The sequence below is a fragment of the Phascolarctos cinereus genome, unplaced genomic scaffold (genome assembly GCF_003287225.1).
Source record: "Phascolarctos cinereus isolate Bilbo 61053 unplaced genomic scaffold, phaCin_HiC Scaffold_5;HRSCAF=322, whole genome shotgun sequence".
NCBI classification, from domain to species: Eukaryota; Metazoa; Chordata; class Mammalia; order Diprotodontia; family Phascolarctidae; genus Phascolarctos; species Phascolarctos cinereus.
In genome coordinates, this window is record NW_027555958.1 from 261,380,862 (window position 1) to 261,404,985 (window position 24,124).

Genomic DNA, 24,124 nt, shown 5'->3' on the forward strand with positions numbered 1-24,124 from the left:
CCACCACCACACCTTCTCTGCTAACAGCTACCACTTTAATTCATGCCTTCATCACCTATACCTATACCTCCTAATCAAAGTCCCTGCTTCCACAATATCCCCTTTAGAATCACAGATTCAGAGCTGGAAAGGACCACAGAGGCTATGGAATCTAAACCCTTCATTTTACAAATAAAGTAAATAAAGCACAGAGAGGTTAAGTGGATTGCCTAAGGTAACACAGCTAGTGGGTGTCTAAGGAAGAATATGTATGAACCCAGGTTTTCCTAACTCCAAATCTCTCTCTCCTCTTTTTTTTTTTGGCAAGGCAACTGGGGTTAAATGACTTGCTCAGGGTCACACAGCTAGTAAGTGTCAAGGGTCTGATCTGAAACTAGATTTGAACTCAGGTCCTACTAACTCCAAACTTAATGCACTACATCATGCTGCCTCCTCCATAGAGCTACCAAAAATAATCTTCTTAAGTAACAGGACCATGCCCATTCTCAAATCACAATCTTAAATGTCTCTCTACTTTCTCTCAGGGATAAAATAAACTCCTCATCTTGGCATTAAGGCCTTACACAATCAGGCTCCAACTTACCTTTTCAGTGTCATTTCATACTCTTTCCATTCACAGATTCTAAGGTAAGCAAAACTGAACTACTAAGAATCCTGAATTCAGCACAGTATCTCCCTGTAAATACATTTTGGCCCCCATTCCTGGAACGCACTCTGTCCTCATCACATCTTTGAGAATCTCTGATCTTCTTTAAGGCTCAGCTAAAGTTCAATTTCTTTCCTAGTTTTCCCCATATCTACTAAGGCAATGCTGAATTTCTCTTTTACTGTATTATTCTTATTAGTATCTGTAAAATGAAGGAGCTTCACCTTTCCAGTTCTAAATCTATGATCCTATATAGCACTACAGCAAAGGGAAGAAACTATTATATTCTGTGTGTGATTGACTGTCCAGTACAATATTCTGCATGCGGCAGGCCGTTAATAAAGAACTGTTAAGTTGAGTTGATCCATCAGGACTAGAAATCATCCATATAACATGGAAAAATTAGACAGTCTCAAAAGGCTCTGAGTCAAGCCTCACCATCCCACCCCACGATCCTGGGAGAAAGTTTTGATGGAAGAACAAATTGGACGTAAACAGGCTTTGATCTCCTTTAATTATTCTTCGTCAAATTAAAAAGAACTGTAAGATCAAAACATTTTTAAATGAACTTAAAAATAATCTAATCCAACATCTTCATTTTATAGGAGGAAACTGAAACCTAGAAATCTCAAATTCAACATCTCCAAAATGGAATGTATCCCCAAACTGTTCCCTCCTGCAGACTTCACTATTTCTGCTGAGTGACCATCATCCTTCCGGTCACCCAGGTTTTCAAAGGAAAAGCCATCCATCCTCAACTCTTTCTTTTCCCTTATCCCTACAATCCAATCAGTTGCTAAATCTAATTGATTCTACCATCTCTCACAATCATCCCCTTCTCTCCACTAACATTCATCACCCTAAGCAAAAGGAGACTATTGCAATAGTCTGCCAATTTGTCTCTTTGACTCCAAAAGCAGTGTTCTTTCCACTGTACCAATTCTTTAAATTAATCACCCCTACACATTTCTTTCCAGTCTTGACTCCATATTTAATCAGTTCCATAACACACTGTCTTCTAATCTCGATGCCAATCCAGCCTTCATAAAGCAGCTAAATTAAGATTTTTTCAGACATAAGTGTGACCATGTCACTCCCAACTCAAAAATTTTCTGTGACTCACTATTACTACCTCTGGGAAAAATTAAAACTCTTCAGCTCAGATTTTAATGCCGTTCACAAACTAGATCCCACCTACTTTTCCAGGATTGTTGCATATTCTTCTTCATATACTTTATATTCCAGTTAAATTGGCATAACTGTTTTCAAAACTCAAAAAGCCACCAAGATTTTGCCTTTTCAGATTGTCCTCTATTCCTGAAAAACACTTCTTTCTGCCTCTTACAGTCTTTAGAATCATTCCACCTCAGCTCATGTGCTCCTTCCTACATGAAGTTCAGTCAAACTGGTAATTCTTTCTGCACCTCACTGACAATACTCCATCTCTCACATCCCTTCCCTTTCCACAGGCTGTCTCCCAATTATACTGTACTCCCTCAACTCCACCTCTCAGAATCCCTAGTTCAAAAACTCAACCTAAGTGCTCTTCCCACACAAGTCCTTTTTTGATCCTGACAAGTTATTACCTACAACTCCCAGATTATCTTGTTTATTTATTTTATATATACATACACACACACACACATATACATATATACTTACAGGTATACATAATCTTTCCCCCCCTTCATGATGGCATCTAACATATAGAAGGCACTTAATAAATGCCTGACTCACAGTATCACAGAATCTGAGAGTTGGGGATTATCATAAAGATTGATATAATGTAACCTCAGTAAAAAGCCCGTTAAAAATATTTGTTCAATTGTGTCCTATTATTTATGACCACATGGATCATACTATCTGTGAGGTTTTTCTCGGCAAAGATACTGGAGTGGTTTGCCATTTCATTCTACCATGGATTAAGGCAAAGAGAAGTTATGTGACTTGCCGAGTGTCATACTGCTAGTGTCTGGGGCCAGAATTTTAACCCAGGTCTTCCTGACTTCAGGCCCAGCCCTCTATCCACTGAGCCACTTAGCTTCCTTCCCCCTTAAAAACAAAGGCTGTTTTATCTTTGTTTTTGTATCCCTAGTGCCTAGCAGAGTACCTTCATGGCACACAGGCACTTAAATGTTTGCTGAATTTCAGTAATTGTCACAATGGCACTAAGTAGCAGAATCAGGATTTAAACCCAAGTCCTCTGACTCTAAATCCAATGCTCTTTCCACACAGCTCCCCCAATGTCCTGCTACCTTCTAGACACTTCTGGGACTAGACACTTTCCCTGAAACTTCATTTGATATTTTTTTTAAATAATTTTGTCTTCTTAAGTTAAAACAACAGAACACTCATGTGACCTCTTTACAGTTAAGGCCACTTCAACCTAAAAGGTCTCTCAGGGATTGTCTGGTCCGTCAAGACGACAGAGTTAAGTGAAGTGAGTAGTGCAAATAAAGCCAAGGTTTTACGAATCCTTAAAGCAAAGGTATCAAAATGCAGCCCCCTCCTCAGTGCAGCCTGAACCAGATTAAAATGTAATTGGAAATATTTAACAAAATGAAAATACAATAAAACATAAGGAATTCTTAAGTAGTTTATTGGTTCATTTAAGTATAGTTTATTGGTTTCTTTCTTCTTTCTTTCGTTTGGCTAGGCAATGGGGTTAAGTGACTTGCCCGGGATCACACAGCTAGTGTGTCTGAGGTCACATTTGAACTCAGGTCCTCCTGATTCCAGGGCTAGTCTGCTATCTACTGTACCACCTAGCTGTCCCTGCGGCCCCCACTTCTATTTAAGATTGACACCACTGATTTAAAGGTTCATAGACCTAAATGAGGAAAGGACCTTGAAGGCAATCTAATCCAACATCCCCACCCCACATTTTAGAGATGAGAAAACTAAAGCCCAGATAGTTTAAGTGGCTTGCCCAAGGTCACACAGGTAGCAAATGGTAGAGACAGAATATGAACTCTGGTCCTTGACTCAAAGTTCATCATTCTTTGCACTACACCATGTTGCCTCTAGACTTCATTTGACACTTTACAATAATTTGTCTTATTTAACTCTTTGATGTTTGTCTTTTTTCCCCAACTAGAATGCAGTGCCACTGAGAGAAAGTAATGTATCTAACACAGATGGTTGATTCAAGTAGGCTGCCTATATTTCCAGTTATTACATACCTAAAAAGAAATAGCCTAAGCAGTATCATCAAGGAGATATATGATCCAAAAAAGGTTAGTGGGTCAAGTGGGTGAAGGGAAGGAACAACAGTTAGCCCAAATGCTGCAATGGTACCCATAACATTTTAAAAGCGCCAAAGAATACCTCTCGAAGGCAGGACAGATCCTTTGTGGAGGGTCTACTGAACATAAACAAGAACCACACAAGATTAAAAAATACAAATAAGTCATGATTTACGCTGATGGAAGAAATAAGAATATTGATAATATCTGAGTATTAAAATAAACCCACAGGACTGAGTACTTCTGTTTGATAGATAGAAGTTTACAAGTATAGGGATATCTACTGTCCAAATTGAATGGTCTTCCTCTTATCTCCAATTCCTACAATTCCTGCCTTCCTTTAACTTCAAGCTGAAATCTCACTTTCTAAAAGAAGTCTTTTCTGATCCCTTTTAATATTAGTTCCTTTCTTCTAATGATTATTTCCAATTTATCCTGTATCCATCTTGTTTGTGTTTGTACACAACTGTGTTTTGTCTTATCCATTTAGATTGCGAGCTCCTAGAGCTAGGACTTGGAACTGTTTTTTGCCTTTCCTTGTATCCTCACCACTTAGCACAATGCCTTGTATGTAAGAGGTACTTAATAAATATTAACGACCAACTGTTTCAGGAGAGCAACCAAAATGTCACAGTAGTCAATACTGGCTACCATAGAACTGTACCCCGTAAAAAGTTACCAGAGATTTCTAAGGCTACACAAAACAAACATCCTGCATTCAACAGCTCCCAAACCCCAATCACATAATATTAAAATTAATTCTGTCAAAGGCTTCAGACTTTTTTTGGGGGGGGATGGGGGGGCTAGAGAGGGTGGGAGGAGGATCAAGACTTGTGATTTCACCCTAGCAATTCATCTGTAGTTTATAATTTTGAGAAAATTGCCCGGGGCACTAACTGATCAATCGCCTAGCCCACGGTCATACAGTAGCTAGTACGGGTTAGAGGCCATGACTTGAACCCTCGGTCACCCTATTTCTGCATCTGTTAAGATCAGTTAACATTGCCAAAAACAAATAAACAAAAAACATATTCTTAAAAGATGTTTTCAAAAGCTAGGGATCTACAGGAGAGGTAGTGGCACAACAATGTATATGTTTGTGTTCTTTGGTTTAAATAAAGTTTCCAATTTTCTAACATCCAAGTTCAAGCAAAAAGGCCTGCATGGAAGGGACTGCCACCACAACCAGGAAAAAAAAAACACCTTCGCACCTCATTCCCAGGGGCAGGTACTGGGGGAGGCGTGAAACTTTGGCTCGATGCCCCCTCCCCCCACTCCCAGCCAAAAAGCCAATTCACTCCAAAGTCACGAAGCATTTGTTCTAAGCAGAGTTACGGAGGAGAGGCTGCTAGGCGCTTAGCATGGCCTTCCTCTTCCTCTTCCTCCTCCTCGCCTTCGCCCTCCCGGGGGCGGGGGGAGGGGGTACGAAACCATCCCCAGGTTGGAGGGCTCTTGCTGAGGGCACTGAGCCCTGGGGCCTGAGCCGCCGGGGCGCCAGGTGAGAGGCAGAGGCCGACCAGGGTCGGGGCTACAGGGAGGTTCCAGGAGCGGCGGGGGGTTGCGAGACCGAGGCTGCGGGAGGAAGCTCCGGGGCCGGCGGGACAACCAGGCCCAAAAGCGGCGCCTACTAGGCCAGGAAAGCCCGCGGCGGGGCGGAGGGGGGGGGCTTATGGGGTGGAGAAGGAGGGAGGCAGAGAGCGAGGCCTCGGCCGCTACTGGCAGCTCGGGGGTCTTGGGGCGGGGCGAGGAGGTGCTCCTTACCCTGCATGCTGCTGACGGCCGTGTGGCCTGGCCCGGGGGGCCCCACGGCGCCGGGAGAGCCGCTCCCGCTGCCGCCGCTCGGGCTCGGAGCCGCCATTGTTATCCGGGAGGAGTGGAGCGGCGCCGCGGCGGCTGCAATGCAGCAAGTTCGGCCTCTCTCCGCCAGCGAGGGGCGAGGCTAGTGCCCGCCTCCGGCCCGTCCCCCACCCCGCCTTCCCCGCCTGCTCCGCAGCGCTGAGGCCGTCCCACCCACGCCCACCTCCGGACGTTCAGATACCAATCAGTTTCAGCCTCGCTCTGGGGCTCGCTCCACCCTGCAGACTTGCCCAGACCTGGTACTTCTGGGCACTTTAGGTGACTAAAGAGATACACACCCACTCTCCCATCTGACCCACATCGTCGCTAATTTCATTCATTTTGTCAACAAACATTCTTTGTTATTAGTAAGTGTAAGTCTCTTGCAATTCTATTCCGCAAACATATTAAGCTGTAGTGAATAATAGTGACACTGCTTAAAATTAAGTGACCCCTCCCCTGAAGAAGAAGAGTTTGGAATAGGTTTGGAATGTTATGTATGCTGTTATACTCCATTCATGGATCTAGAGCTAGAAGGGTCCCTATCTTAGTCAATAAACATTTCTTAAGCGCCTACTATGTGCCAGGCACTGTGGTAACTGCTGGGGATACTAAGAAAAGTTAAAAAAAAATGATGATGTTGATAATAACCCGTGCTCTCTAGGAGCTAACAATAATCCAACTCTCTCATTTCTGAGTGAACAAATAGGGGCCAGAGAAGTGACTTGCTTCGAATCACATAGGTAGCAAGGGTTGGATGTAAAATTTGAACACAGGTCTTCTGACAAAGGGCTTCCTGTACACTTCCTGCTAAGCTGGGTTTTTTTTTCTTCCTTTAAAAAAAATGTTAAAAATTCAGAGGGATAAGCTCCTGAATGAATTGGGAAGGCAGGGATATATGCTAAAATTAAAGTAATGTTAAACGGCACCTTTTTTTTTAGGCAATTGAGGTTAAGTGACTTGCCAAGGGTCACACAGCTAGTGTGAAGTGTTTGGTCTGAGGTCGTATTTGAACTCAAGTCCTCCTGACTCCAGGACTGGTGCTTTATCTACTTGGCCACCTAGCTCCCCCGACATCTATTTTTTAAAAGAATGAAAAAAAAAAAACTGATGATCTAGTAAAATAGATTATTACATTTATGTATTGGAGAGGAGTGAGGGTTGGCACCTGCCTAAACCACCTAAGATGGCAGAGATGCTGGCAATCTGCTTCCAAGAGACTGTGGGATTGGAACATACATGAACATTCTGTGTTGGCCACTGTGTGGTTGGGAACAACCTTTTTCCCACTGGCTCAGCCACACCTGGGTGTTTTCCTGCATTCCCATGTTAGAGTGAAGGACTCCTTGATTCACACCATGTGGTTAAGGGAAAGGGACTTTGGGCCACTTCCTTCTTCCCCACCTGAGACAGGCCCTAACTTTTAGCATTTTCCTCCTTCCTTTTCCATTCTAGGTAAAGGGAGTAGTGTCAGACCCAGCTGCTCAAGCCACAGGAATTTATCAGTCCAAGAGTCCAGGTAGGATATAGCAGCCTGCCCAACATCAAAGCTCTGGGAAGCAAGGGACTGTGGGATGCTAACCCAGCAGGGATTTGGTCTTGAACTTAGTAGGACTAATTCAGCTTAGGAACTATCTAAATTGTTACATTAATCCCTTTCCCCTATTCAGAGACCAATTCAGAAGAGGTATGGAGGTGGGGAGGGGAAGGGGATTATGTTCCACAGGTGCTAAGGGAAGTGTTTATGTGTTTGTCCTTGTTATATTTTTTGAAGTAAATATCCCTGCTAGTGTTGACTGGTTAATAGGCTCTGGGATATTAGTCACCGGGCTCCTGAAATGGGGCAAACACAGATTGGCTTAGAGAAAAGAGTTCCTTCTACTGCTTAGGGTACCAGAGAACCCTGCATGAGTGTGAAATGTAACAAGCCTCAGAGGGGCAGAGAAACTATGTTACACTTATTTTACTGAAAAAATGGAAGCCATTCTACCTGAGATCCTTCTCCTCCTTTCTTTTTATCCCAAAATCTTATACTCCCCCCCTTTTCCCCAGTCTCTGATAATGAGGTGGCCCTTTTCCTTAACAAGGCCAACCCCTCTACATATGCCATTGATCCTATCCCCTACAATCTTCTCTAGAAGACTGAAAACTCAATCATCTTCAATCTCTCCTAAATCTTCAACCTTTCCCCACTGACTAGTTCCTCCCTGACTAATTGCAAGCAAGTCCAAGTCTACCCTTACTGTCTTTCAATGGGGTCTATTATCCCCTCAAGTTACCATCTTATACTCTCCTTCCTTTCTTAGTCAAACTCCTTGAAAATGCTTTCTACATTCATAGCCTCAAACTCTTCTCTTCATATTTATTCCTCTATGCTTTGCAGTCTGGATTTATGACCTCAACATGCAACTGAAATTGCTCTCTTCAAAATTATCAGTGGTCTCTTAATTGCCAAATATGATAGTCTTTATTGCTTCAGGCCTCATCCTTCTCAAACTGTATGCTCTACTTGATGCTATTGATTGCTCTCGCTTCCTGGACACTCTCCACGCTCCAGAGTTTCGTGACACTGCTTGTTCCTGGACTCTACCTCTTGCCTAACTAACAATGTCTCATCCTCCTTTGTTGGTTTGTCATAAATATATTATCCACTAACTGTGGGTATCCCCCAAAACCCTGACCTAAGCTCCCAAATCTTTTTCTGTCTACACTCTCTCTTAGTGAATTCATGGGTTTTTAACTACACACACACAACATACACATATATATACATATACATTTATATACATATATATAGCTTAGTGACCTCATGGCTTTAACTATAGATACATACATAGATATATACACATATATATTCATATGTATGTATGTATGCATGTGTATATATACATATATACATTTATATATATTCAGCCCAAGACTCCCCAAACTTCAGTTTCCCACCTCGATTTGTCTATTAGACGTTTTAAACTAGACATGTCAAAAACTGAATTGATCTTTTCCCCAAATTCCACCCCTCTTCCAAACTTCCCTTTTTCTTCTGAGGATTATAACCTGAACGGTTATCCTTTACTCTTCACTCTCCTTCACCTCACATATCTAATCAGTTGCAAAATCTTGCCATTTCTACCTCCATATCTCTCACATATGACCCTTCAGCTCCTCATCACCTCTCACCTGGACTGTTTATTATAACAGCCTCCTAATTGGTCTTCCTCCCTCAAGCCTCTAGGCCAGAGGTTCCCAAAGTGGGTGATACTGCCACCTGTGGGGCATTAGAATGATGGGGGGAGGGGGCATGGTAGTAGCCTCAGGTGCAATTGAGGGGCAATGAATAAAAATAAGGGAGCAGTGGAAGCATAAGGAAAGAAGATAAGAAAAGAAAATTTTGAAAAACTGTTCATACATGTTTCATCTAGTGAGTAACAGAGTTAAAGTTATAGCGAATACATTATTTTCCAAATAAACACACAAAATGCAAATTATAACCAATCACTGATCAAGTCCACCAACAGGTCTTAACACATAAGTGTTCCAAGGCCAGCATGTCACACTTTGTCAGGAAGTCCAGCATGCATCAGCAGGAACATATGAATGTAATGACTTGTTTATAATACCATATAGTTACATGACACAATATTGCATCATCAAAATTTCAATACAGGAAAAAACCCACAAATTTACAATAAATTATTAAATTTAAGATGTGTCATTTTTTAAAAAAAATTTACAGTTTTGGAAATGATGTAATTTTTTTTTAAAAACCCTTAAAGGGTTAAAGAAAGTAGATTTCCAGGGGGGTGCTGAGTAATTTCTTCTTGAAAAGGAGGCAGTATAAACTACCTAAAAGCCATTACCAAAAAAGATCCCATATACTCAAGAAATCATAAAACTCCCCAGAACTCTTAAAACTAGAGGACATAATGGAAACAGACAGAATCCGCTGATCACCTCCTGAAACTCCAAAATGAAAACTGACAAGAACATCACAACCAAGTATAACTGTGAATGTGATTGAGATTAACTCACTCAGAAAATGGAAGAAGATAATAGAAATGGATTAGAAATCAAAAGCCAACAACAATATGTATTTATAAAAAACACACTTGAAGCAGAAATATTCCCATAAAATTTAAATGTCCTGGGGCAAAATTTATTACAATTCTGCTGAAGTAAAAAAGGCAGAGGTAGCAATTATGATCTCAGACAAAGCAAAAACACAAATAGATCTATTTGAAGGAGACAGATAAGGAGCTATCTTTTGCTGAGGCAGCTCAGCAATTGAGGTGGCTCAATACATAGAGCACTTGGGCCTGGAGTCAGGAAGACCTGAGTTCAAAACCATCCTGAGACATTTATTAGCTGTGTGATCCCAGGCAAGTTGTTTAAACTCTGTTCCTCTTAATCCACTGGAGAAAGAAATGGTGAAGTACTCTAGTACCTTTGCCTCAACAACACATTTTGCTGGAAAAAAAACATAGACAAAAAATTAGCATCAATACTAAACACAGGAATGGAGCCAAGATGGAGGAGTAAAAGTAGTGTCTTGCTTGAGCTCTCCCCCAAACCCCTCCAAATACCTGTAAAAAATGGCTCTAAACAAATTCTAAAGCAGCAGAACCCACAAAAAGACAGAGTAAAACAAATTTGCAGCTCAAGACAACCTGGATGATTGATTGGAAAGGTCTATCACACCCAGAAGGGAGAAGAACGCAGTTTAGCATGGGCATGCAGGCAAAACAGGCCTCAGCAAACCTGGAGCAGGCCTCAAGACGACTGAATCATAGGCAGCTGTGATGGTTTCTGGACTTCTCAACCCACAAACACCAAAGACAACTTAGAAGGTCAGTAGAAAAGGTTTGTCGGACCATGGTGACAGAGAGGTCCCAGCCCTGGGGCAGCACCTGCTTCTTGAGCTTGGCCCACAGACAGGGGGGAATCAAGTGGCTAATCAGAGGGGGATTGCAGGAATCTCTTTGCTGGTGCTAAGGCAAGATTCTCTTGCTTTGCCTGTGCTTGGATCTGGGTCACAGTTCTGGGTGGCAGTCCTGGGATGAGGAGGAGCACTGGCATGGTGGAGCTTGTGGTGGCACTGGAAAGGGAATCCTCCTCATAGTTCCAATCCAGAAAAGAGGGCTTGTGGTCACTCATAGACCAGAGCACAGGCCATGAAAGGAGTAAACACCTCACCCTTGATCGACCACCCTAGAAGAACTGAAAATTTACAGGTCCCTAGAATTATCTCTGAAAACAGCTGCACAAAACTTCCAAAGCTTGAGACAGTACATTTTCCACACTGTAAGCAGACCCTTACCTTAACAAAGAGTTTATAACTCAAGTAATTGGCTGGGATCATGAGCAAACTGTGCAAAAAAAGTCAGACCATAGAATCTTTCTTTGGTGACAAAGAAGATCAAAACATACAACCAGAAGAGGACAATAAAGTCAAAGCTCCTACATCCAAAGCCTCCAAGAAAAATATAAATTGGTCCTAAGCCATGGAAGAGCTCAAAAGGGATTTTGAGAAGCAAGTAAGAGAAGTAGAGGAAAAACTGGGAAGAGAAATGAGAGTGATACAAGAAAATCATGAAAAACAAATCAACACCTTGCTAAGGAGACCCAAAAAAATACTGAAGAAAATAACACCTTAAAAAATAGCCTAACCCAAATGACAAAAGAGACCCAAAAAGCCAACGGGGAGAAGAATGTCTTCAAAAGCAAAATTGGCCAAATGGAAAAGGAAATCCAAAAGCTCACTGAAGAAATTAGTTCCTTAAAAATTAGAATGGAGCAAATGGAAGCTAATGACTTTATGAGAGATCAAGAAATTATAAAACAAAACTAAAAGAATGAAAAAATAGAAGACAATGTGAAATATCTCACTGAAAAAAACAACTGACCTGGAAAATAGATCCAGGAAAGATGACTTAAAAATTATTGGACCAACCCCATCTCAGAAAAAGAAATTGAACAAGCCATTGATGAACTCCCTAGGAAAAAATCTCCAGGGCCAGATGGATTTACATGCGAATTCTATCAAACATTTAAAGAACAATTAATTCCAATATATTATAGACTATTTGGGAAAACAGGTGAAGAAGGAGTCTTGCCAAATTCTTTTTATGATACAAATATGGTGCTGATACCTAGACCAGGAAAAGTCAAAACAGAGAACGAAAATTATAGACCAACTTCTCTAATGAATATAGATGCAAAAATTTTAAACAAAATATTAGCAAATAGATTATAGCAACTTATCATAAGAGTAATACACTATGACTAGGTAGGATTTATACCAGGAATGCAGGGCTGGTTCAATATTAGAAAAACTATCCAAAATAATTCTGAAAGACAGTTTGATAGAAAATGCTAACCACATCTGATGAGGGTGAGATCTAGACCCCAAAAAGGAAAAAGCCTGGACTTTCCCACATGGCCAAATTAGTGTTCGCCTGAGGCTATTAACTGGCCTTTCATTGTGGCTATACTCCATCTCCCAATTCTCTGTTACCCTTAACCTATCCTAGCCCTGCCTTCCTATGGCCCCAGGTCACTTTCCACAATTAATCTTATTTAGGGTCCCTTCTCCTTGGCCACTTTGTCCAGGTCCCTGGAGTTCTTTTACCTCATAGACTACTTGGCCACTCCTAGATCCCTCCCATAGTCTTTCTGTATATAAGGTCCATCTTGTGTCCATTAAGATACTCAGATTCTTAAAATCTAGCCAATAGCTCACTAATGTTCAGACTCCTTAAAAGTCTGCTCAATAGGACGGATGTTCTATTAAACCTTGTCTTTGGCTGCAAGGCTTGGGTCGAATTCTTTGAGGCAGGGCCTGTGTGTTGTGATTTTGGAGTCCCAGGACCCCAAAACCCCTAAACCTCAACTCCTCAAGAGAAAGATCTATGGAGTCTGAATGCAGATCAAAGTATACTGTTTTCACTTAAGTTTTTTTTTTTTAATTTCTTGTGGGTTTTCTGTTTTGTTCTGATTCTTTCACAACATGACTAATGTGGAAATATGTTTAACATGATTTTACATGTATAAACTATATCAAATTGCTTGCTGTCTTGGGGAGTGGGGAGAGAAGGGAAGGAGGGAGAAAAAATTGGAACTCAAACTTTTACAAAAATGAATTTTGAAAACTATTTTTACATGTAATTGGGGAAAAAAATAAAATACTATTAAGGGAAAAAAAGATTTTTTAAAAAAAGCTTCAGTGATATAAAAGACAAATTCTTCAATCTGACATTAAAACCCTCCTTAGTCTAGCTCCCACCTACCTTTCCTATCATTTCATATTACTCCCTTTAATATTCCACTCCATGATGGATGCCTCTCTTTAGGCAAAATGAAGAATGATAGAAGGGAGGGCAGATTGGGGGAGGGGGTAAACAGAAGCAAACACTTCTAAGGAGGGATAGGGTCAAAAGAGAGAATAGAATAAATGGGGGGACGGGACAGGATGAAGGAAATATAGTTAATTTTTCACAACATGACTACTATGAAAGTGTTTTGCATGACTAGACGTGTATAACCTGTATCTAGTTGCTTGCCTTCTCAATGAGGGTGGGTGGGAAGGGAGGAAGGGGGAAAATTTGGCATACAAAAATTTAAATACAAATGTTAAAAATTGTTTTCACATGCAACTGGGAAATAAGATATACAGGCAATGAGGTATAGAAATCTATCCTGCCCTATAGGAAAATAGAAGGGGAAGGAGATAAGAGAAGTGGGGGTGATAGAAGGGAGGGCAGATTAGAGGAAGGGGTATTCAGAATGCATGCCATCTTGGGTTGGGGGGAAGGACAAGATGGAGAGAAAATTTGGAACTCAAAATCTTGTGAAAGTGAATGTTGAAAACTAAAAATAAATAAATTAATTTAAAAAAAGAAAGAAACATTACTAAAGTCCAGCTCGAGATTAAAATGGAAAATGGTTATGGGGACCACGTTTTAGAATTGAGTGACTTACTTGATTCATTGCAATTTTTTTCCGGACTAGAGGCTGTAGTGGTTGATGATGGAAACATGAGGTTTCTTTGGAAGGAAATGATATGTAGTTTGGTTCCCAAACTAACTAACATTTCTCAGTACCTTTCCCATCTAGGTGAGTGATGGAGACCTCAGTATAACAGATGATAGGAAACAGAAAATGAATTGAAATTAAGAGAAACCTGAAGACCAGTAGAAGCCACTCAGAGACCTCCAGGGCAACTCTATTGAGCCATATTTTCCCCCAGCTCTTCGCAGTTTCCCCAGGTCTGCTCCATTATCTCCTCTGTACCATGCTATTTAGCCATACCACATTTGTTCCCTGATTCCCTCCCTCCTGAGACCCCTCAAATCAATGATGATAGCTGACATGTCTTATACAGTAAGCACTTAATAAATGCTTGGTGAGTGACAAAAAAAATACTAAACATATATTCACTAATGCACCTAAATACTTAAAGGAAAAGTTAAATGAGTAACAGGAAGCAATAGGAAGAAACTTTTAAGCAACCACAGTGATGAAAGCTAGCATTTATATGGTCCTCTAAGGTTTGTAAATATTATTTTATTTAGACTTCATAACAACTTTGGGAGGTAAGTGCTATTATTATCTGAATTTTACAGAGGGGGAAATTGAAGCAGACAGGTGATGTAATTTTCTCAGAGTCACATAGCTAATGAGTATATAAGTCTGGAATTGACTCAGGTCTTCTTTACTCCAGGTCCAGCACTCTATCTGTTGTATCATCTATCCTCCCATAATAGTGGGGATATAATAACAAGCAACCTCAATTAATGGAACAGAATAGAACAGAACACACATTTATTAAACTTGGAACTATGTGCTAGGCACTGTCCTAAGCACTTTACACATATCTCATTTGATATCAAATACCCCTCTCAAACCTAGATAAATCTAACCAAAAAAATAAAAAGAAGTGAAGGACCTGAATATATTTTTAGAAATGTTAGATATAGTAGAGCTCTGGAGATTATTGAATGGGCATGAAAATGAGCATACATATTTTCCAGCAGTATATAACATCTGAAATCAGACATATAAGTTATGGCATGAAAACCTCATAAACACAGAAAAAAGTGCAGAAATATTAAACATATCTTTTATATACCAGAATATAATAAAATTTAGATTCTATAAAGGACTGCCAAATAAATAATTAAAAATTAAATGAAGACTAAATGACAATCCTAAAAAATGGATAGGTTAAAGAAAAATTTTAGCAATAATGAATAATTTCATTAAAGATAATGACAAGGAGACAACATAAAATTTTGGGAATGAAATTAAAACAGTTTTTAGGGGAAATTTTATATCTTTAAACCCTCCATCATTAAGATAATGATCAGGTCAATAACTTGGTCATTTAGCTTAAAAAAAAAACTGGAAAAGCAACTAATTATAACTCCCTAGTTATATACCAAAATATAAATTGTAAAAATCAAGGGACAGATTAACAAAATTGAAAAAAATCAATTAATGAATAAAACTGGGAACCGATTTTTTGGAGGGAAAACAATAAAATAGATTAACCATTAGCTAACTTGATTAAAAAAAATCCAAATTACTGTATGAAAAACAAAAAAGATGACTCACAACCAATGAATAAGAAACAAAAGAAATCATTAGGAACTATTTTGCCCAGTTTCATGCCAATAAAATGGGCAATCTAAATGAAACGGATAAATATTTACAAAAACATGAAATGCCCAGATTAACAAAATAAGAAATGTAAGGCTTAAATAACTCAATCTTAGAAAAAGAAATTAAAGCCGTAAATGAATTTTCAAAGGAAAAAAAAATCAGGAAAAGATGGATTTGCACAATTCATCCTATTTTTTCAAAGTGTATATAGTATTGCAACCAGTTTCTTAAATATGTTTTTTTTTAATACAGGAAAAAGTGTCTTTACACAATTCATTCTATGAAACAAATGCCGTCTTGATAACTAAACCACAAGAGTCAAACAGAAAGTAAAATCTAGACCAATATCCCTAATGTATATTGATACAAAAATTTCAAATAAAAAATTAGTAAGGAGACTACAGCAACAAATCATAAATTACACTGTACATTATTGCACTATTTACAGGTTAAATTTATATCAGAAATGCAAGGCTCATTCAATATGAGGAAAACTGTAAACATATTTGATCATATTAATTACAGGAGCAAAATCATTTGATTATATCAATAGATATAGGAAAAAAACTTTTGACAAGATAAAACACCCATTCTTCTTTAAAAAAAAACAACTAAAAACCATCATAATAAATAGATCTTCTCTTAATATGATAAGTAGTATCTATCTTATACCAAAGGACAGCATTATATGTAATGGGAATAAACTATAGGCCTTTCCAACAAGATCAGGGTTAAAGCAAGGGTGTCCATTATCACCATTATTATTTAATTTCATGTTAGAAACTCTAGCCATAGCAATAATGAATAAATGAATGGGTGGATAGATGAGTGAATAAAGCATTTATCTGGCACTTGCTATGTGCAAAACATTGTACTAAGCGGTAGGATACATATAAAAGATACAATCCCTGCTGCCAAGGAGCTCACATTTTAATGAGGGAGACAACACTTTTAGATTTTCAGCTGCAAGTCAAATGGAATTAGTGTGTAAGTTGGATGGTCCTTAGGGTGCTAAAGCAAAGCAGAAGTTAATGCTTTTTTAATGTCATTTACCCAGTTAAATAATATAAGCTACTGATATTGACCTACTTAATGGTGCAAGGACTTTTGTGGCAAGAACTTTCCTTTCTGCACTTTGGATAGCTATGGCTGTAGCCCTTTGGACTGGAAGTGTGGTGTTTTGGGGGCAGGGAAGGAGGTCACTGCTCCTTCCAAGGCTTTTGGGCTCAGAGTCCCGGGCTATCTCCATTACCGTATAAGGGGAGATGGTGGTTGAGGTATTGGTATTGATTTAACTTACTTAGACATGATGCCTCCTGTCTCTACTTCAGGGTGCCTTGATTCAACCAGGCTGACTTGCCTACCATATGTGTGACAGCTGGTTGACAGTTGGTGGGAATGGCTGGCCCTTTTTCCATAGTAGTCACTTCTCCACATAATGGTTGTGAGGGATAGTCTGAAAACAGGACTAGTGGAAGTTGGTTAGCAGTTGTTATTGGTAGTGAAGAGGAAGATGGTCTCTAGTAAGACAAGGGAAAAAATGGAGGGGATAAATATAAGAAAAAAGAAAATATAATTATTGATTTTTTTCAGATGATATTATAGTTTACAAACAACAAAAATCACATAATTTTATTAAAAGATACAGAAAAAGCATCTGGATACAATGTCCATTCCTAAACATGCATTAGAGTATATAGAAATAAATGGAGCTTTCTGTAAATTGATAAATAGTGTATATTTAAAACCAAGAGCAAGCATTATCTGTAATGGGGATGAACTAGAAGCTTTCTCAATAAGATGAGGGGTGAAGCAAGGATCTCCGTTATCATTATTACTGTTCAATATAGTCCTTTATCAATAAGGCAAGAAAAAATTAATTGAAGAAATAAGCATAGGCAAAGACAAAATTATCACTTTTTATGAATGATACAATGGTTTACTTACAGAATCCTAGTCAACTAAAAACTAATCGAAACATTAAGTTCAGCAAATATGCATGAGTGACTAAATTTTATTTTGTTCTAAGGTTGTGAGTGACTTCTAAGTTCCCCTTTGCAATCTTATTTCCTACTATTGTTACCTTATACTAGCTACTTATAAACTTACTATATTACCTGGAGGGAGGTTGGTTGATAATATAGTAAGTTTAATTAAGTAATATAATAAGTAAGCACTTATAACCATTCCCATAAATTAAGGGAGCATAATAGTTACTTGCAAACTCTCTCATAAATTAACTAAAATCATATCCTAAGATGATGTGGTAAATTAGGGGAAGCCAGCTAGGCCTTAATGTAACACTCCTTGGTCCTATTAACTGCCTTTGGTGTGCAAACTTCAGATTATAATGCTTCAGACATGTGCAATAAGACCAAAAAAATAGTAACAGAGAATTTTGGAAGATGGGTTTGGAGAAGAAAGAGAGATGACCACCATGTCATTTCATCCTGGATGACTTTTGTCCATGTCCTCCCGTAAATCTTCCAAGAAGGTTCACTTGATGTGTTGAGAGAATTCTTCTAGTTCTTTAAACATTATGTGGAAACTAATGGAATATAATTCCTGCCCTTATACAAGGGACTTCAATCAATATGCTAATTTTCATCAAATAATCTAAACCTCTAGTTCTCAGCTTAACTCCCATGGATTATTCCTCCATTCCACCTCATCTACTCACAAGGATTATTACACCCTTGATTTTGCCTACCCACAAATGAACAAAACATTTGAGATTAACAGATTGTGTAGAGATGAAGTGGTTAACTAAGAGTTCTAAATTGGCGAGTGAGAAAAGTAAAATTAGAGGCTTTTTTGAAACAAACTTTTTTTCATCAGCAAAAATCTTTCTCCTCTCCCTTCCTCCACATCCTACCACCCACCCCCAAATGAGAATAAAATAAAAATAAAATTCCTGTTACAAATGTACATAGTCAAGCAAAACAAATTTCCACAGAGGCCATCTCATTTATGTGTGTGTATTCATTCACATGTGCATCCAAGTATATCTATGTATCTATTTACACATGTATATATATACATACATATATATGGATATGTGTGTATGTATATACATGTATATATTGCATATGTTTCATTTTTCACTGTCATCTATCAGGAAATGGATAGCATTATTCATCAGTACTTCTCTGGTGTCGTGATTGATGATTATACCAATCAGAGTTCTTAAGTTTTTTAAAGCTATTTGTCTTAAGATATAAATTGTCCTCCTGATTCTATTTGCTTCACTCTGCATCAGTTCATAAATTCTCCCTAGGTTTCTCTGAAACCATCCCCTTCATCATTTCTTACAACATGAATTTGTCAACAATTTGCCAATTTATGGGTACTCCCTCAGATTCCAACTCAAAAAGAGCTACACATATTTTTTAACAGTATGTTTTTAGTTCAAGTTTGTTTTTCTTAGGACTAATACCTCCCTTAATCTAAGATCTCTCTTTCTAACTTTTTCCCTTTCCCTTCTATTTCCTTGTTGAGTAAAATGTGAAAAATTTCTGTACCCAACTGCATGTATATTCTTCCCTCTTTTAACAAATTCAAATGAGTGATTTTCAAGTGGCAGCTACCCCTCAATCCCTCCCTCATTGTTTGTATAGACTTCTACATGTGTACCCCAATTATGTCAGATAGTTTTTCTTGACTTTCCTTTCCCTTCCTCCCTATTGCATTCCTCTTCCTCTTCCTTTCTATTTCTCTTAAGATCAAAATATAACAGAACCACTCCAAGGCTTTTTGTCTAGTTAGACTCCTCTTATGACTGTTGATAATAAGGTTCAGAGGGGATACATGTATCATCTCTCCATAATGTAATATAATAGTTTTTCCTTGTTTAATCCTTTTTCATTGTTTATTCATGTGTATGTTTTTATGTTTTTCTTAATTCCCATGTTTGAACTTGGAAATTTCTACACAGGTCTGGTCTTTTTTTTTTTTAATCAGGAAGGCTTAGAAGTCCTATATTTAATTAAAGTTTCATTTTTCTGCCTTAAGATTATATTTAGTTTTCCTGGGTAAATTATTCTTGGTTGTAAGCCTATATACTTTGCTTTCTGGAATATCCTATTCTAAGCTTTCCACTCCTTTACACTGGTAGCTGCTGAATTATGTGATCCTACCTATGACTCTTTGGTACTTAAATTCTTTCTTTCCAGCTTTTCTATATGTATATATAAATTTAAGAGTTCTAGATTTTAGCTATAATATTCTAGGGAGTTTTCATTTTGGAGTTTCTTTCAGGAGGTAACCAGTAGATCTAGATGCCCTCTAGGGGAGTTTTCTTTTATGATTTCTTGAAATAGGATAGTTCCGTGCTTTGGATTTTGTTTGTTTGTTTGTTTGTTATAGCTTTTAAGTAGTCCCCTGATTCTTAAATTTTCTTTCCTTGATCTGTATTCTGGGTCAGTTATTTTTGCTATGAGATACTTCATATTTTCTTCTACTTTTTCAGTCTTTTGACTTTGTTTTAATATTTCTTATATATTCATAGAGTCATTACCTTCTAACTTATCTCTTCTTATTTTCCAGAAATTTGTTGCTTGGGCAAGGTTTTGTACCTCTTGGGCTAAGGTGTTAATTCCCTTTCCTATTCTTTGTTCCATAACTCAGTCTTTTCTTCTAGTACTCTAATTTCATTTATTTTTTTAAAAAAATTTTAACTCTTAAAAAAAATCAAAACAACTCTTACTTCATCTATTCCAGAAATTCTAGTTCAATTTGTGCCCACACTGGTTTTTCTTTGAGGCTTTATTTGTGGGTGTTTTGGAGTCATTTTTTTCTTCAGGCTTTGTGTCTTGAGCATCCCTTTCACTATAATAGCTTTTTATGTCATGATTCTTTTTTTTTTTCCTCTCATTCTTCTAGCCTGCTCCTTGACTTCAGACTTTATATTATGGTTGGCTCACTTCTGGAGGAAATATCTGGGCTAGTAAGATTGTTGCCTTCTTGGCATATTGAGTGTTGTTTTTTTTAGATTTTCAAGGGTCAAGCTTTCAGTGCCCTTGAAGTGGTCTGATCCAGGATAAAGTCTGATCACTGCCCCCTCTGGTCTGATCTCTTCAAATTCTTGACCTGGATTTGGGTCTGAGCAACATCCTAGATCTCTGTCTAGTAACTGGGTAGTAGACAGCAAAGGTACCAATCAGCACCTACTCCTTCATCCTATGCAGATTTAGGCTTCTTTGTGCTGGATTTGGGACCTTTTTTTGCCTTTCATGCACAACTTCTTCCTTTGCTGGAATGCTCTGCATGACATGCTCCTGCTCAGACTCTATTCCCTGTCTGGCTATCTCCCTATGCTGGCCTAGACTGGAAAAATGACTCACCATGACTTTTTTTTTTTTTATCAAGATTCAATTTAGCGCATTTTCTAGATATTTTTGGAGAAACAGAGGTCACTGTACTACTTCCTGCCATTCTGACATCTTAGCATTATGTTGTACTTTTTGTGTTGGATAGATGGACATCAGGAAGGAAAGTTGGGGAAAGAGCTGATCTTTTCTTAGGATTTCCCTAAACCTGGGTCCTCCACTCTGTGATTCTGGTAGAGCCAATGACTTTCCTTGATTTATTCTTTCTTCAGATTAGTCCTCTCTCTGTCCCCCAAAGGTATGCTGGAAATGCCGTGCTTGCTTCAATATCTGGAATCCAAACCCTCAGAATCTCTTTTCACTCTTCTTTTTGTACTTTTTTTTGTACCTTTGTAGTTTTCTTTTTGTTCAAATTGCTTAGGGCTGTGAGCAAGAGTGTGACCCAGTCAAGTCACACAATAGCTTTGATTGATTCAAGGAAGTGTATTAGTCTGTTTATCTTCAGTTCTCATTCTTTGATACAATCAAAAAGTGTCCTTACCTATTTAAGGTCTCATATCTAAAACAGAGTGGCTTAAACTTTTATGTTTAAAAATTAGTATTGAAAAACTATGCACTAATTAAATTTACTAAGTGCTATTTATATTTAAATTAATTTTAATACACAAAATATAGCTACTGACCATCAGATTTCTTTATCTATTCATTCTCATTCACTTTCCCTCTTATATGGTAATAGTTTGCATTCTATTCTAGCTTTGCTTTTTCATTTTGTATTATTTCACTAAAGTCTTTTCTGATTTCTTTATATTCCTCATACTTATTGATTTTCGTTTTCATTATAATATTCTCTTCTACAAATATACCACAATTTATTTACTTTCCTTATTCTTGGATACTTAAGCTACTTCATATTTCTGAATTTACAAATAATATAGCTGTTAAAATCTTGGCACAATCCTTTTTTTTTTTTGGCTAGGCTATGGGGTTAAATGACTTGCCTAGGGTCAAACAGCTAGTAATTGTCAAGTGTCTGAGGCCAGATTTGAACTCAAGTATTCCTGACTCCAGGGCTGAAGCTCTATCCACCGTGCCACCTAATTGTCCCTGGGACAGTCCTTTTTAAAATACATATAGTTTTTCTACTATTGTGCTATAAGAAATAATGAGCAGGCAGACTTCAGAAAAACCTGGAAAGACTTGTATGGTCTGATGCTGAGTGAAGTAAGCAAAACCAGGGGAACGTCGTACACAGTAACAACCACGTTGTGCAATGACTAATATTGATAGACTTAACTCTTCTCAGCAATACAGGGATCTAAGACATCTCCAAAGGCCTCATGATAGAAAATGCTATCCACATGCAAAGAAAGAACTATGGAGTTTGAATGCAGATGGAAGCATACTATTTGCTATTTTTTTTTCTTCTATTGTGTTTGTTTCCTCTTTCTGGTGGTTCCTCCTATTTGTTTTAATTCTTACTTACAACATCACTAATGTGAAAATATGTTTAATAGGAATGTATATATATAGCCTATATCAGATTGTGTGCTGTCTTGGGGAGGAAGGTTGGGAGGGAGGGGGAGAAAAATTTAAAACTCAAAAGCTTATGGAAGTGATTGTTGATAAAGCAAAATAAATTAATAAAAAAAGTGAAAAAAAATATTTTTTTCAGGATATATTCCTATAGGGAGAGCAACAATTTTGTTGTCTGTAAGAAGGCAGGACAAAGTTTACTCCACTCAACCCCTCCAGCCTTGCTAAGCCAAGTGTGATTTGAGTGGTTCTACAATGACCAGAGTCTTGATGGGAACTAAAATAAATCTCATCTAAGTCAATTAGTGAATGGGAAGGGGTGGAGGGGGAAGAGGCTGGGGAAAGGAGTAACAGCTCAAACAGAAGCAAAATCAGAGAGTCCAAAGACCTATTTAAGATGAGCCTAAGGACTTAGGATAAGCAGAAGCTAGCTAGTTGGTGCTGTAGGCATGATTTACAGAAGATAAAAAAAATAGCCCCTGAAATTGTAATGTTCCTGTTATTGGTTATAGGATGTTAAAAAAGCATTTGATTCCACAGAACAAAATGCAGTCAAAAATCCTTCAATAATATGTCATCTTTTTGGGGAAATAGGCTATATGCTTGGCATAGTCCAACAGGAGACCAGCAGATGACATCAACAGAAAGGCCAGCAAAAAGCACCTCAGTGAGTCACCTTCAAGACCAGCAAATGGGAATAGACTATAAAATACTCTAGCATTTTGTAGTTAAAAAAGAAAGCAGCAGGTCCTAGTGTTGGGGACCGAGAGGTTACAAAGGGTATGCTATTCTAGGAAAATGAATTGCCCTGGCTACATGTCTTCCCTAAGTGTCTGAATTTGTAAGAGAGCTTACCCTGGAGAAAGATGACAAAGGGGAAATTTTCCTTTTTATCTCGCTATACTATTTAATTAAAGTCCTTTAGGATTGAACTAATATGCATAGGTGTGCATAAAAAGTCTGTGAAAGAACATCCTACAAGTTGTTATTATGTTTAGTCCTCCCCTTACTTGGAAGGAATGTAAACATTATATCACAGGAGCCTTTGCTAGTATGTCATTTGGTTGTTCTAGTAAAAGAAAACATGGGAGAAAGGAAGAAAGAGGCAATTACTAGCTATGGACTTGATTAAGTACCAGCCCAATATTGTTGTTGTTGTTGTTCAGTCTTGTCTGACTCTTCATGACTCAATTTGGTGTTTTGTCGGCAAAGATGCTAGAGTGATTTGCCATTTCTTTCTCCAACTCATTTTACGAATGAGGAACTGAAGCAAACAGTGTTAAATGACTTGCCCAGGGTCACACAGCTAGTGTCTGAAGCTAGTTTGAACTCATGAAGATGGGTCTTCCTGACTCCAGACTCAGCACTATGCCACCTAGCAGCCCAAAGCACTATATAAATGTAAGCTATTATTATTTCTTGACAACTCCACTGAATTTTGCTTACTTGATTGGTGTGAAGTAGTATTTAATCATAGGTAGCTTTTATATAGTACTTAATTGCCAAATCTAATGTCCATTTCTAAATCTTCATGATTCTTGACTTCTCTGCAAATTTTAACATTGTCAGTCCTCATTTTCTCCTGGATATCTCTCCTTTCTAAGTTTTTATAATACTACTCTCTCCTGCTTCTCCTTCGGTAGTATACAGGTAGTATGACCACTCCTTTTCAGTCTCCTTTGCTATATCTTCATCTAAGTCACATCTATTAACTGTAGGTATCTCCCAAGGTTCTGTCATGGGCCCTCTTCTTTTCCCCTCTATACTACTAGCTTGATGACTTTATTAGATCCCATGGATTCAAATATATCTATGCAGAAGATCTTAAATCTATATATTCAATCCTAGCCTATCTCATAAGCTCCACCCTCTACCAA

The 24,124-nt window shown here is 38.2% G+C and overlaps 1 protein-coding gene and 1 long non-coding RNA gene across 6 annotated transcripts in view; one reads left to right on the forward strand and one right to left on the reverse strand.

Annotated features, from left to right (window-relative positions):
- MAP2K4 (mitogen-activated protein kinase kinase 4) overlaps nt 1-5,847 on the reverse strand; it is a 170,961-nt gene extending 165,114 nt beyond the window's left edge. For 2 of the 4 annotated variants that reach the window (XM_020965911.2, XM_078155796.1), the window contains exon 1: nt 5,653-5,846. In XM_020965911.2, coding sequence (XP_020821570.1) covers nt 5,653-5,749 — 97 coding nt within the window. In that variant the 5' untranslated portion in view covers nt 5,750-5,846. Of the gene's footprint in view, nt 1-5,652 lie in introns of all 4 variants that reach the window. The other 2 variants (XM_078155795.1, XM_020965914.2) reach the window with 2 other exon arrangements.
- Nucleotides 5,222-24,124, forward strand: part of LOC144457715 (uncharacterized) — a 28,831-nt gene continuing 9,928 nt past the window's right edge. For both annotated transcript variants that reach the window (XR_013487145.1, XR_013487144.1), the window contains exons 1-2: nt 5,222-5,389; nt 7,183-7,246. This is a non-coding gene — a long non-coding RNA (uncharacterized LOC144457715). The remainder of the gene's footprint in view (nt 5,390-7,182; nt 7,247-24,124) is intronic.